The 22,612-nt window shown below is 38.0% G+C and overlaps 1 protein-coding gene across 2 annotated transcripts in view; it reads right to left on the bottom strand.

Annotated features, from left to right (window-relative positions):
• The window catches only part of ADGB (androglobin), a 190,178-nt gene that overhangs the window by 144,777 nt on the left and 22,789 nt on the right, over positions 1-22,612 (bottom strand). Inside the window, exons 2-5 of one of the 2 annotated variants that reach the window (XM_086316625.1) lie at positions 19,249-19,405; positions 13,178-13,270; positions 10,286-10,357; positions 7,980-8,189 (exon numbers count right to left, since the gene is read on the bottom strand). In XM_086316625.1, coding sequence (XP_086172751.1) covers positions 7,980-8,189; positions 10,286-10,357; positions 13,178-13,270; positions 19,249-19,405 — 532 coding nt within the window. The remainder of the gene's footprint in view (positions 1-7,979; positions 8,190-10,285; positions 10,358-13,177; positions 13,271-19,248; positions 19,406-22,612) is intronic. The other variant, XM_086316626.1, reaches the window with a different exon arrangement.

Genomic DNA, 22,612 nt, shown 5'->3' with positions numbered 1-22,612 from the left:
AGGAGATCAGCCCTGGGATTTCTTTGGAAGGAATGATGCTAAAGCTGAAACTCCAGTACTTTGGCCACCTCATGCGAAGAGTTGACTCACTGGAAAAGACTCTGATGCTGGGAGAGATTGGGGGCAGGAGGAGAAGAGGACGACAGAGAATGAGATGGCTGGATGGCATTACCGACTCAATGGACGTGGGTCTGAGTGAACTCAGGGAGTTGGTGATGGACAGGGAGTCCTGGCGTGCTTCGAGTCATGGGGTCGCAAAGAGTCGGACACGACTGAGCAACTGAACTGAACTGAACTGAACTGATGCCTTGAAAACACTATTTAAAGAACAAAAATGTCACTGGGTGTGAGAGACTTTGTTTCAAATGCTGACTGCAAACTCTACCCGGACTGTGGGTTGGGGTAAGAAAAATGCAGGAGATAGGGTTTGTGCGGTGTGTCTTGTACCCACAGTTGAATAAACTCCAAATTGTATAATAATGTTGTGCTTAAAAAGTATAAAAGTTAACCAGAAATAAAAACTAGTATGCTTTTGTATGGAAAGATAGATGACGATTGGGGAAAACCACTGGTCTCAATGTGTGTGTTTTCTTGCTTATTCAGAGCTAAATGAAAGCACTCAGAGAAAGATTGCCAAGAGCAGTACATATTTCAAGTGGAGAGCAATAATGTAATTGCTTTTTTCAAGGAGCCCAAGGAATGCTGACATTGGAAAGTACCGAGGAGACCATGTGTAGCTCAGTAGCAGTGTTATCATTGCCAGGTGAAAGAAAAAAGAAAACTCTGTTTTATGATACTGTTCTTCATGCTACCTAATAAATTTTTATCTGGTTGATGTCAAAGAACTTTGAGGCTATTCACTTAGAATCCAAACTGGAAAAAAATGGGAATTTTTTTATGGGAGAAACAATACACTGGTATAAAAACCTGAACATTAAGTGTCATGCCAAAAGGTTCTCATTGGTTGGTTTACTTTGAAGTGATTAAAGGTGAAAGTGTTAATCACTCAGTTGTGCCTGACTTTGCAACCCCATGGACTGTAGCCTGCCAGGCTTCTCTGTCCTTGGGATTCTCCAGGCAAGAGTACTGGAGTGGGTTACCATTCTCTTCTCCAGGGGATCTTCCCAACCCAGGAATCAAACTTAAGTCTCCTACATTGCAGGCAGATTCTTTACCATCTCAGCCATATAAATTCTTCAAGGGGCAATAAGAAAGAGGGAGGAGAATACATGCAAAAAGGCAGAAGGAGAAATCTACGTCCAGTAAGAAACAAATTAAAAAAGTGTCTATAAATGAAAAGGGAAAAAAAGCAATTTGCAGCAGCCTTAAGGTGTACAAGACTGCACAGGGGAAGGAAAACTGAGGTAAGGCAGAGGATGCATCTCCAGTACATCATCTTGAGTCAAACAGCAGGAGGTAACAGAGAATGTATGTATGAACGTGTTTCTGAAATATTTGCAGTGAAAACTGAAGGATAGACACATAAATACTGAATTAGAATTGGAAGAGGAAAAAGCCAGAAATTAAATTGTGTATGTCTGGAAAAGGACACATATAGTGAAAATAACAGTCCATTTTACCTTTTCAGAAATAATTTCCTCTAGTTCTGTACTACACCTCATCTGGAAAGAGGTGTTGGCTCAGCCCTACCACCTGGGAATTAGGGGGAGAGAGGCAGAAATGTTTGCTCTTAGCCCAGAGAGAATAGATATCTACAACTAGAAAACCAGGCGGCCACCTCTATTCCATGAACATGGTCTCTCAAACAGCAAAGTTCTTGTTTCTCTTTAAAAATTGCCTCTGTCTATCTATTCACTTTGCTGGTGGCTCAGACTGTTAAGAATCTGCCTGCAGTTCGATCCTGGAGAAGGGAATGGCTACTCACTCCAGTACTCTTGCCTGGAGAATACCACAGACAGACGGAGCCTGGCGGGCTACAGTCCATGGGGTCACACAGAGTAGGACATGACTGGGCGACTTTCACTTTCATCTATTCACTATCATCACTCAGTATTTTTCTATCCCCTCTAGGGCTACAGTCCGATTTTAAAGAATGGATCAAAGTAGAAGAGAACTAGCAAGAGGTTACTGTAACTTGGCTTCTGTATTTACTTTACCAAAAGAACTGTAGATTGGGCTAATGGTTAAAATAAGAATATATGTATGAACAAAAGCTCTGGGAAAAGAAAGCAATAGATTCATATTGATATTCATATATATATATATCCTTATATTAATGAACACACTAAGTGGATACTTCATACTCAGCTCTATAGAGAAAAGTGAAGCAGATTCAGGGAAGACAGTATCAGGGTTTCAGGTAGGGTGGAGAGTGCTCAGAATGAGTCCCTGAAGTGTTAAACACAAAAGATACTCAGGCATTGGCTGTTATATTCTAAAACAGGTTATCAGCTACTTTTTCCATATGTAAGCAAATGATCATTCACATAATCACGTATAAAGGAAAATAGACCTCAATATTGTTACCCCCAAAATTCACATATATATTCTAAGTAAATAAAATTTTGGAATGCGTATTCCTTCAGAATGAAAGATGGAACAAAATAAAATGTTCAAGAGAAGGGAAGCTGTAGTAAAAACAAACAAACAAAAAACAATGATGAGGATTAAGGATTAACCCTTTTGTATGTAGAATAAGGAATAAACCATTATGTGTTCAAAGTTAAATACTAGTAGAAATGTTTACCCAGAAATGCTAAGAAAACATTGAAATGAGAGTAAGAGGTGCATTTTATTCTAAAAAATCAAAGCAAACTATAAATTCCTTATAGTTAAAGTAATATGGTATCTGAAGAGAACAAGGAAAAGAGTGAAAGAAAAGAGAGCCCCAAATCAAACATAATTTCAAACTGGAAATTAGTGTATGATAACACTCAGTTTTTAAAATCAATGGGTAAAAAGTAAAACATTGACATAAAATGCTGGGGCAACTGGCTGAGGTTTTTAAGTAAAAAAAAATAAACCAGTTCTTCATTCTCACAGTAGTTAAAACAAATGATAGGTCTAAACATTAAAATAAAACTAAAGGGAAATATTTTTTGTATTCTTGAAGTAGTACCTTGTTTAAATGACAAATATCCTAGACTCTGTAAAGAAATATAATGACATAATTGACTATGTAAAAATTACAAATCACAGTCAGGTGGAGGCCACATAGCTAAAAAGACTAATTTTAAAAGTACTTCCTTTATACTCACATTTATTATTACCTACAATGTATAAAGCCTTCCCAAGTGGCTCAGTGGTAAAGAATTTGCCTGCAATCAGGAGACAGAAGAGATATAGGAGACACAGGTTCAGTCTCTGTGTTGGGAAGATTCCCCGGAGAAGGAAATGGCAAGTAAAGTTTGGGATGTAAATTGCCTAGGAAATCCCATGGACAGAGGAGCCTGGCAGGCTATAAATCATGGCATTTCAAATAGTTGGAGACAGCTCAGCAACTAAACAATAACAACGTATAAAAGAATACAATTTCATAACAAAACTTTAAATAACCTGCTTTATAAATAGGCAATAGGGGGATACCAGAGGAACTAAGCAAGTCTGGGCAACTGAACCACAGCAAGGTCATATTGTGAGAGAATTGGGTGGAGAGTTGCCTGTGATCATTACATGCCCTCTATTTTTGCATCTGGACTCAAGATGGGCAGGAGAGCATCTGGTAAGCTGATCGTGTGCTTCTCCCCTTGACTCTACCAAGGAGTAGGAGGAAGAATGATCCATCCCTTTGGCTTCCATAATAGGAGGCAGCAGTGGGGAAAGAAAGGAGCAAAGAAAGAATACAGGAAAGAGGGGAGGAAACTAATAGTGTTGAGAATCTACTATTTGTCAGGACCTTCAAAATTTTCCAAGTCAGGCTTCAGCAATACGTGAACCATAAACTTCCAGATGTTCAAGCTGGATTTAGAAAAGACAGAGGAACCAGACATCAAATTGCCAACGTCTGCTGGATCACTGAAAAAGCAAGAGAGTTCCAGAAATACATCAACTTCTGCTTTATTGACTATGCCAAAGCCTTTGACTTGTGGATCACAATCAACTGTGGAAAATTCTGAAAGAGATGGGAATACCAGAACACCGGACCTACCTCTTGAGAAACCTATATGCAGATCAGGAAGCAACAGTTAGAACTGGACATGGAACAACAGACTGGTTCCAAATAGGAAAAGGAGTATGTCAAGGCTGTATATTGTCACCTTGCTTACTTAACTTATATGCAGAGTACATCATGAGAAACGCTGGGCTGGAAGAAGCACAAGCTGGAATCAAGATTACTGGGAGAAATATCAATAACCTCAGATATGCAGATGACACTACCCTTATGGCAGAAAGTGAAGAGGAACTAAAAAGCCTCTTGATGAAAGTGAAAGAGGAGAGTGAAAAAGTTGGCCTAAAGCTCAACATTCAGAAAACTAAGATCATGGCATCTGGTCTCATCACTTCATGGCAAATAGATGGGGAAACAGTGGAAACAGTGGCTGACTTTCTTTTTGGGGGGCTCCAAAATCAATGCAGATGGTGATTGAAGCCGTGAAGTTAAAGATGCTTATTCCTTGAAAGGAAAGTTATGACCAACCTAGATAGCATATTGAAAAGCAGACATTACTTTGCCAACAAAGGTTCATCTAGTCAAGGCTATGGTTTTTCCTGTGGTCATGTATGGATGTGAGAGTTGGACTGTGAAGAAAGCTGAGCGCCGAAGAATTGATGCTTTTGAACTGTGGTGTTGGAGAAGACTCTTGAGAGTCCCTTCAACTGCAAGGAGATCCAACCAGTCCATTCTAAAGGAGATCAGTCCTGGGTGTTCATTGGAAGGACTGATGTTGAAGCTGAAATTCCAATATTTTGGCTACCTCATGTGAAGAGTTGACTCATTAGAAAAGACCCTGATGCTGGGAGGGATTGAGGGCAGGAGGAGAAGGGGATGACAGAGGATGAGATGGTTGGATAGCATCACCGACTCAATGGACACGAGTTTGGGTGAACTCTGGGAGTTGGTGATGGACAGGGAGGCTTGGCGTGCTTCGATTCATGGGGTTGCAAAGAGTCGGACACGACTGAGCAACTGAACTGAACTGAACTATCCGGTTCTTTTACATAATTACCACATTTTATAGTTCCCTGTATTTTTTCCAGGACATATTGTGTGCCTATTCTCTTGAGGGAGATGGTCTCTCTGCCTTTATGTGCAAGGGACCCTGACGGGCCCATGTGGCCCTAAGAATGCATTTGGAGATACTGAAGATGAGAAAAGTTTTCTGTCAAGTCTCAGTGAGCACAAATAAGACCATGCCCTTCAGAGATGAGTGCCAGCAAGGGGCCTACAACATAATTCACATGCAGCTAATCATATCTCAGTGCTCAGCAGTTTAGCATCATTTCCCACATGCCATTCCTCAGGTGAATCCAAAGAGGGACCAGAAGAAGTCACTGGACATGGGGCTGTCTTTCTGATTCCTAGCCCTCTTTCCCAAGAACTACACATCTAACGAGGCAGGTTAAATGACTGTGTCAGACTGACATTTCCAAATTGGACTAAATTCATTTTTAAAAAGTTTCTGAATTCAGGAAGGTGTAGGTTTCTGAGGAATCTGTACAGTTAAATAAAAATCACATTTTCTTTACAAAATGGTATATAGTGTTAATAAACATTGACCCCTATCCAGGAGGAAATTAGAAAAGATGGGTGGATGGCAGCGAGCAGAGAGAGAAAGAAGCTAACAGGGTTGGTTTAGTGTTCTGCTGACGCTATTTTGAAATTCTTGATAATTTTGAACTTTGTTCCAATTCAAGTTTAGGCAAATGTGCAGAAGTGGGGCTAAATATCCAGGCGTCCGACCTCCTCACTCCTCCCGTGTTTACTTTCTTTCTATAATCCTACACTGTCCTCTGTGTATCCACATTCTTAATGCCATGTCCTCCCTTTCACTCTTCTGTACACATGTAATACTCTGAAGTCTACTCTGTCAAATCTGCCTCCTGATTGGTCAACATAGAAGGATAAAGGAATTTAGGAAGTTATTTTCTCTAATAACACTTTGACTTTCAAGGTCTTGAAAAAAAGGTTTTATAAAAAAAAAAACAACCCAAACTCCCATTTTGGATATCAAAGGCTAAGATTCCCTTCTCTACCTTCTACTGTGCATGTTCAGTTGCTAGGTCATGTCTGACTGTTTTGCAACCCAGTGGGCTCCTCTGTCCATGGGATTTCTCAGGCAAGAATACTGGAGTGGGTTGCCATTTCCTTGTCCAGAGAATCTTCCCAAAGTGAGAGTGAAAGTGAAGTCAGTCAGTTGTGTCTGACTCTTTATGACCCCGTGGACTAGCTGGCTCCTCCATCCATCCATGGGATTTTCCAGGCAAGAGTACTGGAGTGGGTTGTCATTTCCTTCTCCAGGGGATCTTCCCGGCCCAGGAATTGAACCTGGGTCTCCTACATTGTAGGCAGACACTTATACCATCTGAGCCACCAGGGATCAAACCAGCATCTCCTGCACTGGCAGGCAGATTCTTTACTGCTGAGTCACCTAGGAAGCCCCTTCCTATTGTAATGATCCTATTGATTCCTAAGCATTGGCCTTTCAGCATTCCCCACCCCAGGAAGAATAGATGGCTCCGGCTCATTAAGAAGAAAGCCATGTTCTTAGAAATAGACAATAGCATGATTTACTTTCCTCATTGCCTCAAATGTTCAAGAATACTTTTCCTCTGTTATCAGGCCCAACTTCATGGGTATGTGACCTGTACAGTAACATGGGACCCCACACTTTGAAGGACCTCATGCTTTGCTTAAAATGCTGATATCACCATCTTGAAATGGCTAATAACTTTTGAACAAGAGACTCTCAATCCCATAGCTGGGCCTGCTTGTGGCTCTGGGCCTTTAGAAAAGAGCATTCCACCGTGATAAACCCAAAGGTGTTTAATATAAGGTAGCATTGCTCAGTGGGGTGTGAGTCTACTTTGTTGTGTTAATTAAGGGGTTTTGAATTCTCTACCTGTGCTTCCTACTTTCCCATTTGTTTTGTTTCAGATGAAGGTAAAATATTTCCTGTGTCAAAGTGAGATTTGTTAACATGAAAACAAATATCAAGGTCAGGGCAAAAAATGGATCAGATCAGGCCCTTCAGTAGTAACAAAGAGAGGACTGGATCACACTTAAGCTCAAACCCTGTTTCCTGCCCATGACCCTGATACCACATCAGAGAGGGCAGAGCCCTATCTATGCATCCACCTGCCTACCCAGCCCGCCCACCTGCAGGGTCACAGGCAGCAGAGGACTGCCCCTCAGTGGTACCAGCAGCACTAGTTTTACAGAGTGAAGTAAGTCAGAAAGAGAAAGACAAATATCACATATTAATGCATATATATGAAATCCAAAAAAAAAAATGGTATAGAAGATCTTATTTACAAAGCAGAAACAGAAATACAGGTGTAGAGAACAAACATATGTATATCAAGGGGGAAGGGGCGGGGTGGGGTGAACTGGGAGATTGGGATTGGCATATATGCACTATTGGTACTGTGTGTAAAATAGATAACTAACGAGAGCATACGGTACAGCGAGGGAACTCTACTCGGTCCTCTGTGGTGACCTAAAATGGGAAGGAAATCTGAAACAAAGGAGATACATGTATATGTATTGCTGATTCATTTTGCTATACAGTGGAAACTAGCACAACATTGTAAAGTAACTATACTCCAATAAAAATTAAAAATATATATATATATATATAAACATTTAAAAAATAAAAAGCACAGGGAACTGGTATTACAGAGGATGCAACTGTGTTCTTTTAAATCTCAAATTACATATGTAAGACTTTTCCTCCAGTAGGTACACAGTTGAGAGCCTTTATAAACTGTCTCATCTTGTATTAGCTTCTTTAAAAGCAGGTAAGAGAAACATTGCAATATGAAAGACACACAAATGGTTACCTGTGTGTACAAGAACTTACCATCCAATAAAGCTTCACCACATACTTTCCATAGCTATTAAACAAGGGCGTGTGGCCCTTCACAGCCTTGCATAGAGAGTATATGTGTTCCCAGGGCTTCCAGACCAGAAGAGGGGGGTCCCCTGCTGTTCCTTTAAAATAATTGGCCAAAGCACTCCCATTGAATATCTTCCACACGGCATAGATTTCGCTGATAATCCATCTCATTAGCTAGAGGTAAAAACCAGTAGTGTTCATTAGTTATTTTTCAATTGTTGGCACTGTGATTTTGGGAGTGGGTGGCAGTTGAAAATCTACTTCCAGTAGCATTATTAGATTCTATGTGTAATATATTCTACATTTTTATTTCTTACCTACAGAATAAAGTCATATATCTTGCTTTTGTTCTCAAAACATATAATCATAATACAAGCTAAAAATCCTTAGCTAAGAGCTGTCTTTCAGAGTAAATGGTCAGTGATTTGACACTGACCACCATTTTAGCTGTATGTGTGTGTGTGTGTGTGTGCTCTCAGAATGCTTCTGAGAGCAATGATGGCTTTATTTTGGAATCTTTATAAAAGATTGAGCTGTGAAAGTGAAAGCGTTAGTTACTCAGTAGTGTCCAACTCTTTGTGAGCCTATGGACTGTAGTTCACCAGGCTCCTTTGTTCATGGGAGTCTCCAGGCAAGAATACTGGAGTGGGTTGTCATGCCCTCCTCCAGGGGATCTTCCCAGCTCAGGTATCGAACCCAAGTCTTTTAAGTCTCTTGCATTAGCAGATGAGTTCTTTACCAATAGCACCACCTTCTTGCACTACTATTCTGTAAATGTGAGAATTTGAGAAGAAAATGATCCTTCTATGTCAATAAGATCAATTAGACAAGCAACGAGACATGAGAAAGAAGTAAAACTGGGCACACACTTAAATACACTCTAAGTCCCATATTCACATGTTGATCAGCAGGTACAGCTTCAAGTAAAACTCCCACCTGCAAGGTTTTCATCAGGCAGCAAGGCACAGTGAAGAGTTGAACTTCAGAGTATGTTTCACTGCCTGGTTTGTAAGGAGATTAAATACTTGAGTCTGAAGTCATAAGATTTATATTTTTCTTAACTTGGTTATCTAGAAAACTTCTTAAATGTAGGTTAAGTTGAAAAAGGCAAATCAGATATCCTCCTATGTAGCTGGAGATTTTACTATAGAATTATTTTATACTTCCTTTGTGGAATCCAAAATATGACACAAATTAACCTATCTACAGAACAGAAATAGGCTGATAGACATAGAGACAGTCTTGTGGTTGCCAAGAAAGAAGGTGGGGGAGAAACGGACTGGGTGTTTGGGATCAGCAGATGCAAACTATTGTGTATATAATGGATAAATAACAAAGTCTTACTATACAGCACAGTGATCTATATTTAATATCCTGTGATAAACCATACAGAAAAAATATACAAAAGAATGCATATATATGTATATGTGTAGAATTGAATTACTTTGCTGTCCAACAGAAATTAAGACAACATTGTAAATCACTACGCTTCAATAAAAATAAATAAAACATTTTACATGTCCACGGAAAATATGCTAAAGTCTTTGGAATTCATAAAATATAAAACAATTCAGAGATAATTTTATACAACTCAGTACAACCTGACCGAAAAAATTAATATTTTGATTTTAGTATTGGCCAAGATGTTAAAGATAAGAAAGACAAAATGTTTGAATCGATAATAACTACACCCCTATGACTGGGCCTTTGGAGAAAATAATGAAAAAAAAAAATCCCTGTTTCAGATCTAACTACCTTAGGGAAGTGGAACAGGTCTACTTATGATGGATAGAACCCAGGGTGGAGAGGGAGAAGGTGAATTCCCACAGGCTGTAGGACTGCTGCGCTGAAAATTTGTCTTGTATAGGTGAGGTATTGCATTTGAACTGAGTCTCCTGATTCCTCCACATTGGCAAGTCAAACACCACCAGACACCCTACTCTTGGGCATGATGTAGGCTCAAATTGGCAACAACTTTATGGTAATTGCTAGGTACATGGATCCAGAAGAGAAATGCCCAGATGGTGAGAACCTGACTACCCTGGTCCATGGCACAAACAGTGCTAATATTAACATCTCTTCCACTGACTCTGTTGCTAAACTCAACTAAAGAGCTTCTCTTCCTCTTTGAGTGTCTGGGTATGAAATATTCAGTTATACTAAAATTTAAAGGTGAGCAAGAGCACTGAAATTGACTACCCAGGAGTTGTTTAAGCAGGTCTACAAGGCATTCTTCAAGGAGCTTTTTGGTTCATACTTCCCCAACCTACCTCACTGCAGAGTAAATGCTCATTCGCTGAAAATAAGTCAAACAGGATTTCATTTTTCACAACCACTGGAGCCTGAAATAAAAATATATAGAGAGAGATATTGCTCCTTGGGAAAAATAAAGGAAATTTAGTTTACTGATACAATTTCATGTGCTACATACAGGCCAAATTTGATTTTGTTCCTCGCAGAGGAATTGGAAGAAATAAAAAAATAAACATTCTATAAGATAACCTCTGATAGAGCTGTGACATTAATTTAATAATGTAATGCCTATAAAATACAGTATTTTAACATAATAAAATGTTGTAAGATGTAACATATGCAGATAAATTTAGCATGCATACACACACACAGAGTTTAAAACCCGATTTGAAATTTAAATAAACCACTCAAGTTAAACCTGAAGCTTAGTTAACATCTGGTAGCTAGAAAAATCTCTTCATCTTGGATAAAAAATATTAACTGAGACAGCTTTTAAAAATCTTGTTTGACTTCAAATCTTGTAATATCTTTTAAAGTTAATTTTGCAGTCATTATTTAATTTGTATATATCTAAAGTTGCCTTTATATATTAAGGTCAATAAAGGAAAAAGATAATAGGGAAAAATATGACTTGTAGCAAAATTTTTAATTACTTACAATTAATATCAACTTTATATATTTAACATACCAAATTAACATGAAAATGACTTTGATTAGCAAAGTAGATTTTTATAGAAACTCAATCATCTGTATAACTAACACCTTGAAAACTCAATAAAGTACTTTCAGATGTCTGAGAGAAATTTACCTACAACTCCCTTGAAGGCCAGAATTGACTCTTAAGTTCATAATTTACAAGCACAATTTATAAAATTACATACATATAATGTGTCGAGAACATATATATATATATATTCAGTGGCTTCCCTGGTGGCTCAGCAGTAAAGAATCTGCCTGTCAATGCAGGAGACACAGGAGATATAGGTTCGATCCCTGGGTCAGGGAATTGCAACCTACTCCAGTATCCTTGCCTGGGAAATCCCACGAACAGATGAGCCTGGCAGGCTACAGTTCATGAGGACGCAAAGAGTCAGATATGACTTGGTGACTAAACAGCAACACTATATATTCAATAAATTTTATATAGAAAGGTCATTATTATTTTACAATATTTTTGTCTAAACTTTATGTATGTCCATATTTATTGGCTCAGATGGTAAAGAATCTGCCTGCAACACAGGAGACCCAGGTTTGATCCCTGGGTCAGGAAGAACCCCTGGAGAAGGGAATGGCACCCCACTCCAGTATTCTTGCCTGGAGAATCCCGTGGACAGAGGAGCCTGATGAGCTGTAGTCCATGGGATCCCACAGGATTGGACACAACTGAGTGACTAACACTTTCACTTTTTCTTGTCTGTATTTAATGTCTCAAAATCAAATGTGTTTATCACTGTGGACTCAGACAATACAACTTGGCCAGCACTAATCTAAAACTTTACTGCTTGGCTGGACTTTTAGTTCTGACTGTTCTGGTCCACTCCCAGCACGGCAGACCAAGAGAAAGGGTCAGTGCAAAGGGAGAGAGGTACAGAGATGGATGACAGTATTTCAGTAAGGTGGAAGTGTCATTGTCAACAATGAATTCATTTATTTTTAGTACAAGTGTATCTCTCAGACCTAAGGTATGCTAAAAAGGTAAAAAACTTTCTTACTTATCCAAACTTACAACACTCTCACTTCATGGAATTTATATTCTTCATTTGCTTGGAATGTAAATTCTGTACTTAGAGTGAGTAGAGCCTGAGTCTTATTAATAATACATACATATTAAGTGAATTGTATTAACATCACAGAATTTGCATTCTTCATTTCAAAGTCACCTAACAATATAACTAATTTAAAAATATGGTTTGTATAAATTTGATTTATTTAAAGTGTTTTACAGACAGGCGTTGAAAAAGTACTCTGATGGACAAAGATGTACTTTGTTATTTTCTCATTTGAATAAATATTTAAGATTTAGTGTTTCTGACTTCCTTAACTAATAACAATAATTGAAAATATGATGGATAAATTGTATTTTCTTCATTAGTAGCAGTGCTTCTAAACGCTAAAACTCTTAGGAATAAAATCACTTTGCATAGAAGCAAAGATGCAATGAATTCCATAATCACAGAAGAATCTGCTCCATTTTAATCTTTTGACTAGCATTAAGTACCTAATTTAGCCTACTAGTTTCCTATGCATTAAATGAAAGTGGGAGACGGGGAAAAAGACATTAGTGATAATTAAGCCCTTAAAAATACCAAATATATTCAAACTAACATAGCTATTAATTAGGAAGATAGATCAATGTGTCTAAAGCTTTAATGTATATAAGCACTATTTAAAATGAAGTGCTATTTAAAATGAAGTTTTCTTGGGTGATGTCCACATTGGTAAAAACAACAACAACAACAACAAATGGAGTTCAGATATGAAAGTGGCCCTTGGAAAATGCTTAAAAAATTCCCGGAAGAGAGAAATCCAAGTGTTATTCTCTTGGACTGGAAAATTAATTCTAATGAACTCTAACCTAGAAAGACCTTTACATAAGAAGCAGAGAGGAGAAAGTGTGTCAGGATTTAAGGAAAAACTTTGTGCAACATTTTAGGTTATAATTTGACATCATGCAGAGAAGAAGGAAACTTGAGGCCTTAAACAAAATGTCAATATTCTTTTGGAAACCTGTACAAACTATATTGATAAATATTTATTTCTAATTTAAATGCCAAGAAGTAATTACTTTTTCTTACTAGATACCACAGGAAAACTACCTTAAATTGTTTTTAAAATGCAAATTTTCAAAACTAGGATATTATATCTCATGACTAATACAAATTTTGTTTAATAGTAAAATTATCTCTTACCCGATTGATTAAAAAATCCTGTGGACGTTTCCAGGAATAAATTTTCAATGATGATGGTAACTCAATTTTTCCTTCAGGGTCTTCAAAAAAATGCTACATAAAAAAATGTGCTAAGTTTTTTTCTCTATATTATAGTTTTATTAAAATAAAAACAACTCTATCCCAATAAAAATGAATATATCAAATGAACCTGAACAATAAAGAAGAATTTATAGAGGAATTTGTGTGACTGTTCTCACAGCTAGTTCATAAAGTACTTAGAGAATATTGAATTAACATTGCTGTAATTAATTAATGAAACCTTGATTATTAAATAGCATTTTGATTGCAGAGGAAGTAGTCTGAACAAGCATGAGCTGCTTTGGAGCGTGAATTAGGTATGGTAGGGAGACAATTTTGAATGGGCCAGTAAGGCCATTTTTTCCACTGAAAATATTGTTTTTTTAATCTAAGTAAAGAAGATTTAAAAAATATTTACTTATTGTTCAATGGTTAGAATCATAAAAAGGATTTCATGTAAATGAAATTTGTACCTTTGACCTGACTTTGGTTTATTAATCATTTTAACTAAACTTGTTATTTTGGTGTAATCAGGATTCATAAACCATTGTATGAAACGATACAGAGAGTTCCTTGATTCTCCATCCAAGTTCTCCAGTAGTAACACCTTAAAAAACTGTAGTACACAATCAGGATATTGACACTGACACAGACAACAGAACAGTTTCACCAGCACAAGGAGCCTCGTTATACCTTTGTATAGCCACAGGGACCCTCCAGCTCCCCAGTCTGTGTTTAATCCATACCAGTTGGCAATTGCTAGTTTAGTCTTGACTTTTACAATTTTGTTATTTCAGTAATGTTATATGAATAGAACCATATAGCCTGTAACCCTTTGGATTTATTTTATTTCTCTGCCTAATTCCCTGGATATTCAATCCATTCAAATTTTTGCATGTGTCAATAGTTGGTTGTTTATTGCTGAGTAATATTTCATGCTACAGATATTTGTTCGTTTACCATCTGCCCATTGAAGGACATCTGAGCTGTTTCCAGTTTCAGGCTGTTACTAATAAAGCTGCAGTGATCACTGTGTACAGGTTATTGTTTTTTGTGTGAACGTAAGTTTCCATTTTTCTGGAACAAATGCACAGAAGGCAATTAATTCATTAGTTTTTGACCCCCAACTATGGATCAATTGGTGAATTCTGGAGAAAGAATGGTGCCCAAATGCAAGAAGTCTAGTAAGTTAGAGACACTTCAAGTAACTGCTATGTGAAAATTCTCATGGCTCATGAGGTGGTAGGTGATGGGAGATCTTTATGAGAAATAAAGATTTATTGAGATTTTTATGATAAATAAAGATATGAAAATTTCTAGAAGTACAAACAAGATATTACAGCAACATAATATATTTGTGGTGGGGGCAGAGAGTAAACTTCCCCTCAGTTAATGGGGACGGATCAAATAAATACTGTTTTGATTTTCATTATATGTTTACCTTAACACTCATGTGTCTTGAGAAATAGGTTGTATTTGAGGACATTGTCGGAGAGTTAAACCTAATAAATTTCTGTGTATCTGAAGGATATGGTTTATTGTCACATTTAACAATACTGGAATAATTCAAATGAAGACAAAGGCAACTCTGACATCTAGTCAAAATGATAGAAGAATGAGTTTAAAAGATAGACTGATGTTTTTCCAAGAGAAGTACTAGGCTTCTGGGGTTCCCTCACATGGCTTTTTTTTCCCTAAAAGTATTAACTTAGAAATTTTAAAGTGTCCTATCTGAAAATTCTCAGAGTTCCTTCTAAATCTGTTTCTATTATCTGTTTTTTCCTCTTAATTTTTAGTCACTTGGTTCTGTTTCTCTTCCTGTCTGGTAAATTTTGAGTGTACACTATATACTGGATATAAAAATATATACAGGTTCTAAATGGTGATGTCTTCCTCCCAAGAGGAGGATTTTATTCCCTTCTGACAGAGTGCAAGATAAACTTGACCTAGTCAACATTGGGTCTTAGGATTTGGCAAGACTAGTGTACTTTTGTTCATACTTACTCATTATGGAATGCTGTAGCCATGTTGGGGCACTAATGGAAAGTCTGGAATGTTTATCAAGCTAACTTGGTGTACATGAAATTCCAATCTCTAGCTATCATTATGAAATGTTTTCTCAGTTATTTAACTTCCAGACTGCTGTTTTTTTATTCATTTGCTCTGCAGCAAACGCTTCACATTCATAGCTTATGAGGTACATACATGTCTCAAGATAATGTACGTAAAATTTTCAGATCATGTCTCCATAGTTACCCTGGGATCTGGGTCAAGGTCTGCTTTGGCAGCTTCAGACAATATCCTACTTCACTTCAACCCAGAAAAACTGACACAAGCTCCAGGCCACTACTTTCTTCTTGGTTTCTACTTTCCATACCTTGACTTAATAAATGACTTTGAGGAAGAAATTAGTGGGGCTCATCTCATTATGATTCCCTTTTCTCCAGGATTTGAGCCTCTCCTCTTGTTAATCGTACTCTTTTCTTGTCATGTTGCTTTAGGTATATTTCTTACATCTACCTCACAGTACTTTATCATATAGTTCTTCATTTGTTTCACTCACCATATCCTTTCTTTGCCATCACTTAGGTGAGGAACTGAGACCTAACTCTGGACTTACAGGAAATGGTCAGCTCATCTGATACCAATCTCCTGATCACTAGCCTCACATTTCAAGAAGTGGCCTTCTGTAACGTTCCAAGGAGAACTGCCAGGGTCATATGTATAAGGCAGTTTCTTCTGGTAAAACCTGCAAGAGTTTAAGCTCAGTTCAGTTGCTCAGTCGTGTCTGACTATTTGAGACTCCATGAACTGCAGCACTCCAGGCCTCCCTGTCCATCACCAACTCCCAGAGTTTACCCAAACTCATGTCCACTGAGTTGGTGATGCCATCCAACCATCTCATCCTCTGTCATCCCCTTCTCCTCCTGCCCTCAATCTTTCCCAGCATCAGGGTCTTTTCAAAAGAGTCAGCTCTCTCATCAGGTGGCCAAAGTATTGCAGTTTCAGCTTCAACATCAGTCCTTCTAAAGAACACCCAGGACTGATCTCCTTTAGGACGGACTGGTTGGATCTCCTTGCAGTTCAAGGGACTCTCAAGAGTCTTCTCCAACATCACAGTTCAAAAGCATCAATTCTTTGGCGCTCAGCTTTCTTCACAGTCCAACTCTCACATCCATACATGACTACTGGAAAAACCATAGCCTTGACTAGACAGACCTTTGTTGACAAAGTAAAGTCTTGGCTTTCTAATATGCTGTCTAGGTAGGTCATGACTTTCCTTCCAAGGATTAAGCATCTTTTAATTTCATGACAATTACTGCAATCACCATCTGCAGTGATTTTGGATCCCCCAAAATAAAGTCAGCCATTGTTTCCAGTTTCCCCATATAATTGCCATGAAGTGATGGGACCGGATGCCATGATCCTAGTTTTCTGAATGTTGAGCTTTAAGCCAACTTTCTCAATCTCCTCTTTCACTTTCATCAAGAGGCTCTTTAGTTCTTCTTCCCTTTCTGCTGTAAGGGTGGTGTCATCTGCATATGGCAATCTTGATTCCAGCTTGTGCTTCATCCAGCCCAGTGTTTCTCATGATGTACTCTGCATAAAAGTTAAATAAGCAGGGTGACAACATACAGCCTTGACGTACTCCTTTTCCTATTTGAAACCAGTCTGTTGTTCCACGTCCAGTTCTGTCACTTCCTGACCTGTATACAGGTTTCTCAAAAGGCAGGTCAGGTGGTCTGATATTCCCATCTCTTGAAGAATTTTCCACAGTTTATTGTGATCCACACAGTCAAAGGCTTTGGCATAGTCAATAAAGCAGAAATAGATGTTTTTCTGGAACTCTCTTGCTTTTTCGATAATCCAGCGGATGTTGGCAATTTGATCTCTGGTTCCTCTGCCTTTTCTAAAACAAGCTTGAACATCTGGAAATTCATGGTTCATGTATTGCTGAAGCCTGGCTTGGAGAATTTGGGGCACTACTTTCCTAGCGTGTGAGATGAGTGCCATCATGCGGTAGTTTGAGCATTCTTTGGCATTGCCTTTCTTTAGGATTGGAATGAGTTTATGTGCCACCATATTATAGAAATGCAATCACAAGGCTTGGAGTGTCCAGGACTCACTCCAGTGGAGAAATTGTTGCTCCCTGAGCCATGAATGCTGAGCTTGTGGAACAGAACTGGGGGTGGGAAGCAGGGTTCTATCTCGGATGGCACCTCTTTGCATTGCCATAACAACCGGCATTTGAGCTGTGCTTTCCTACCTTCTGAAAGTTGCATTGGAAGAATGTGGTATTGGCTAGGTTCTGAAATGTCAAGTTCCAGTGGAACAGCAGTAGTATGAGGGGAGGGCTTCCCGAAGCATGCAGTTTCATACAGCATCCAGCAATAGTCCTATGTGTTACCCCCAAATAAAATGAACATCCAGTGACCAGCACACTTATTACCACTCAAGTCTCAATGATTTTCTTCCAATACATTTTCTTCCAATAGACTTACGCTTGTTTCAATATTATTGAAAAGTTCCAGAATTCGATACCTCACCTTCCAGAGATTTGCGAGAAGTTTTCATAATCATCTAATAAAAGCATGCTTTTATTGTAAGGTCCTTAAAATATTATTTTGTATCTCATTTCCTATTTCAGAGTTTTTAGGTACTCTGTTCTTCTCTTCCCCATTGCTTCTTTATAGTTTAGAATGACTTATCCCTGAATCTTTTCCAGTGCTCAGCTGCTCAACTGAGAATTTGCAAAATCTATTTGCTGATGAGAATTCTCAAACAATCCCTATAAGATCTGAATTTCTATTAAAATATGTAAAACATGACCATTTTCATTTGAACCAGAGAGTTCAAAAGTCCCTTGCATCTAAACATTTCATAATTACTTTAGGTATGGTACAAAGAATACATTGTCTCACATATTGTTATTTGAAATTGTTCAAATGCTAACAACGTCAGCAATTAATTATATTGACTGCCTTTTATGTAAACAAATTACTGATACGAATCATGCAGTTTGTGATTCTGCACTTTGTGCACAAAATGTAAATGCTAATAAGTACCATTTCTGAGAGTTCTTTGTGAATAAAGACAATAGAGTTCAACCTAGCCATTACGGCAATTTTGTGTCTTGAAAATTGTGCTGTGTTCTAAAAGTACTTCTGTTGAATGAATTACTGCATCAAATAAATGGGCCATATTTTAAATGAAACCCAGACTAGTATTTTCTACAAAGAGGTTTTTGGAAATAAATATTCTTAAGTAAGCAATTTAACTGGAAACTGTAGGAACTCAATTCTCAGCTCCAATCTCAGGGATGCACCATGTTTGAAAGTCACAGGTAGGAACTTTACTGGTGATCAGGGGTTAAGACACTGCCTTCTAATGCACAGGGTACAGATTTGATCCCTGGTTGGGGAGCTAAGATCCCACGTCTCGTGGCCAAAAAAAGCAAAAAATAAAACAGAAGCAATATTGAAACAAAATCAATAAAGACTTTAAAAATGATCCATATTAAAAAAAATCTTTTATAAAAAGTCACAGGCAAATGAAGAGTGACAGAGATTTTAACCAAAATATCTTGGGGTACAGATATAAGAGGGGTTCAATTTTTACCTTGTAGCATCTCTTAAAAATTTATCTTCCCTATAATCTCTAAATAACAGCTCACAATTTTGTGAAGGCTTCTCATTTCCTAAACCAACATCTCTAAATACCTGGTTCCCAAGTCTCTCGAAATCTACTAGCTAGCTTATTCTATTTCTTTCATTCTTATGAATTTTTGGTCATTTCTCTCCTCCCATTTACTTAAATGCAATTCACCAAAGCTCAGAACTAAAGACCTGGAGAGACAAGGTAGGATGAGTGGAGTCAAGGTGGACAAAGACAAAATTTCTCTTTTCAATGGAGGCTGTGGAGAAGAGTGAGCACACGCACATGTTAACAAATCCTATTCCACTTACAATCAAAAACCAAACTGAAGTCTAGCCACATTCAAGTCTACTTACAAGTACAGGGCTCTTCCCCAATTTGTCCTTTTCTTTTGCACCTTTGCCTGCATCCCACTTCTCGGCATTTATGTCTGCTTCGCTCCATTCTGGCCAGATTGGAAATTTCCCCTTCTTCTGTTCAGATGGTTGTACGTTACTGCCAAAAGCATACTGACTAGAGATAAAGAGGGGAGGGGGTTTGAATTCAAATCTCTGAGGTAAAATACTAGATAATTTCATGAAATAAATTTAATTATCTTATTAGCAAACACATTAAACATACTTTTCAATAGTCATACCTATAGATAGACAACTTCCACATGTTAAGGGTTTAAAGACTGAAATACCACAAAGAGATTATTCTGTGAGCAAATTTTGAGCATTAGCTCCTGTATAGCATCACTGACTCAATGGACATGAATTTGAGCAAACTCGAGGAGATAGAGAAGGACAGGGGAGCCTGGTGTGCTGCAGTCCATGGGGTTGCAGACTCAGATACGACTTAGCAACTGAACAAGTCCTTACTTTCTGAGGCAGGACATTTATCATCAACATAGAAGGGGAATAACAATGAAGGGCAATGGTGGTGGTTTAGTTGCTAAGTCATGTCTCACTCTTGCAACCCCATAGACTATAGCCCACCAGGCTCCTCTGTCCATGGGATTTCCTAGGCAAGAATCCTGGAGTGAGTTGCCATTTCCTTCTCCAGGTAGGCATCCCAACCCAGGGATTGAACACAGGTCTCCTGCATTGGCAGGTAGATTCTTTATTGACTGAGCCATCAGGGAAGTCTATCAAGGGGAATTTTTATATATAATTCATACCCCCCCAAAATCCTTTACTTGTATAATAGTAATACATTAGCTATAGTAATATCTTTTTGAAGAAGAGTGCAATTACAATTTGGGTTTTTCCCAATATAAAAAGTCAACTATGGTCATCATTTTAAAAGGAAATTTAGAAATACAAATCAGATAAATAAGAAAGGCATACCCACATCATTCTAGAAACCACATCATTAAAAATTATTCATCCCCTCAGATTAATGTACAAGGATATACATCTTTCTTTAAAAATGACATTATTCATCATGGTCTCTTTTATAGATTGCTTTTTTCCACTTATCAGTACACTGTTGATAGTTTCCATGCAAATAAGTGTTTACATATCTATATACTAATTTAATGATTGCATAATATTCTGTTGTGTGATATATTGTCTTTCATTTAACTAACTTTCTATATTTGGAAATTTGAAGCTTTTAATTTTTAAATTATTCCCAATTATAAGCAAGACAGTGATGGTTGCCCTTTTGCCAAATCTTTGCACACATTATCATTTTGTTAGGACAAATTTTAATAAGGAAACTTACTGCATCAAAATACTTGCATGTTGAAAATTTGTGATGTATATTTTGACTAATTTTCTCCAGGAAAGTTGGACTTATACTCTCACCATTAGTATACGGAGTTTTCCTATCTCTAAACCTCTGGTTTTGCTTTTTCTACATTTTAATGAATTGTAAAATCTAAAAAAGGCATCTCTTTAACTATTTGAGTTTTAGCTGCTTGTGAGGCTGGAACCCTGCTCTGGACCCTGGGATAAGTAGTGAACAAACCAGACTTAAATCTCTACTCTTACTGAGTTCAGACTCTAGCAGTGGAGACACATAATAAACAGTGTAAATTGAGTAAAATAAATAGTACAAAGTGAAAAACACTAAAAAGAATTATAAAATAGGAAAGGGGACCTGAAGAGTTAACTTGCACAATTTTTAATACGGTGGTTATGTAAAGTGTCTATTTTATAATGTTTAAGTAAATAGTGAAAGAAAATAAAGGATCAAGCTATGTGGATACCTATGGGAAGAATGTTCCACAAACAAGGAAGAGTATTCCAGATGCAAAGAGCATCTCAGTTTATTTGAAGAATAATGAAATCAGTGTGACCAAAGAGGGGTTTAGAAAGAGAAGGTTTCTGAGAGGTAACAGGTGGGGCAAAGATAATAATGGGGATCCAAACAAAGGGAAGTACAAGGGTTTTTAGTCTGAGTGAGGCAGGAAACCAAAGGAGGGCTTCGAACAGGGGTATGACATGACGTGACTGAAATTTTCTAATCACTCTTGTAGCTGTGTTCAGGAAAGGCTAAAGGAGATGAAAGAGACAACTTGGAAGGCGCTGTAAGAGGTAAGAGCTGGTCGTGGTTTGTACCAGGTTGGTAACAGTAAAGGAGGCAAGAAATAGTCCCTAGTGTGTATTTTAAAGGTAGAGCAAGCTGACTGAATTGATATTTCCTGAAAGACAAAAGACTATGGGATGGGACAAAACTGGGGTAGGAAATAAAGCAATATTTCACTTTTGAATGAGTTGCATTGTAGATGTTTATCATACATCCATGGAGATGCTGAATAGGTAGGTAGATATAGCATTCTGAAGTTTGGGAGAAAGAGAGTAAAAGTGAAAATTTGAGAATCATTAGCATTTAAATGATATCTAACATTTTAAAACTTGGTGAAATTACCAAATCATACACAAAGAAGAGGCACTCTCAGGGATGCTATTCAAAATGCCTAACAATTGGGAAGGAAATGAGCATTAACTGATCTAAACAGATGATCTCTGCAATGCTGGATCAGGGTCTTCAAAGCCAGCAGCTCCGACAGACATTTATTCTTTAAGTACCAGAGTGGGGGACATAAAGCCCACAAGGTGGGACAGGGACCCAGGGCAAGAATCAGAGAAGTCTGGGGATCAGGGCTATGGGTGAGGTTATTGTTAAGGCTACTCACCAATCAATATAAAAACATTCCAATATTCTATCAGTTACTGCAGCTGTGTACCTGCCCTAGTACTCCATGTACAAAGAGAAGAAAAAAAATACAAACAAACAGAAAACTGAGAAAAGCAGTGAGCGTGTGTGGATGTTGTTCAGTTGCTAAGTCATATCCAACTCAGCACCTCCACGGACTGCAGCACACCAGGCTTCCCTGTCCTCACTATCTTCTGGAGTTTTCTCAGCCTCATGTCCATTGAGTTGATGATACCATCCAACCATCTCATACTCTGTTGCCCACTTCTCATCTTGCCCTCAATCTTTCCTAGCATCAGGGTTTTTTTCCAGTGAGTTGGCTCTTCACTTAGGTGACCAAAGTATTGGAGCTTTAGCGTCAGCATCAGTCCTTCCAATGAGTATTCAGAACTGATTTCTTTTAGGATTGACTGGTTTGATCGCCTAGCAGTCCAAGGAACTCTCAAGAGTCTTCTCCAGCACAGCAATCTGAAAGCATCAATTCCTTGGCATTCATCCTTCTTTAAGGTCCAACTCTCACACCTGTACATGACTACTGGAAAAACCATAGTTTTGACTAGACAGACCTTTGTC

Source organism: Bos grunniens, chromosome 9 (assembly GCF_055505025.1).
Source record: "Bos grunniens cultivar Pamir isolate PY7600 chromosome 9, Bosgru_T2T1.0, whole genome shotgun sequence".
Taxonomy (NCBI): domain Eukaryota; kingdom Metazoa; phylum Chordata; class Mammalia; order Artiodactyla; family Bovidae; genus Bos; species Bos grunniens.
This window is presented reverse-complemented; position numbering and strand designations above follow the sequence as displayed.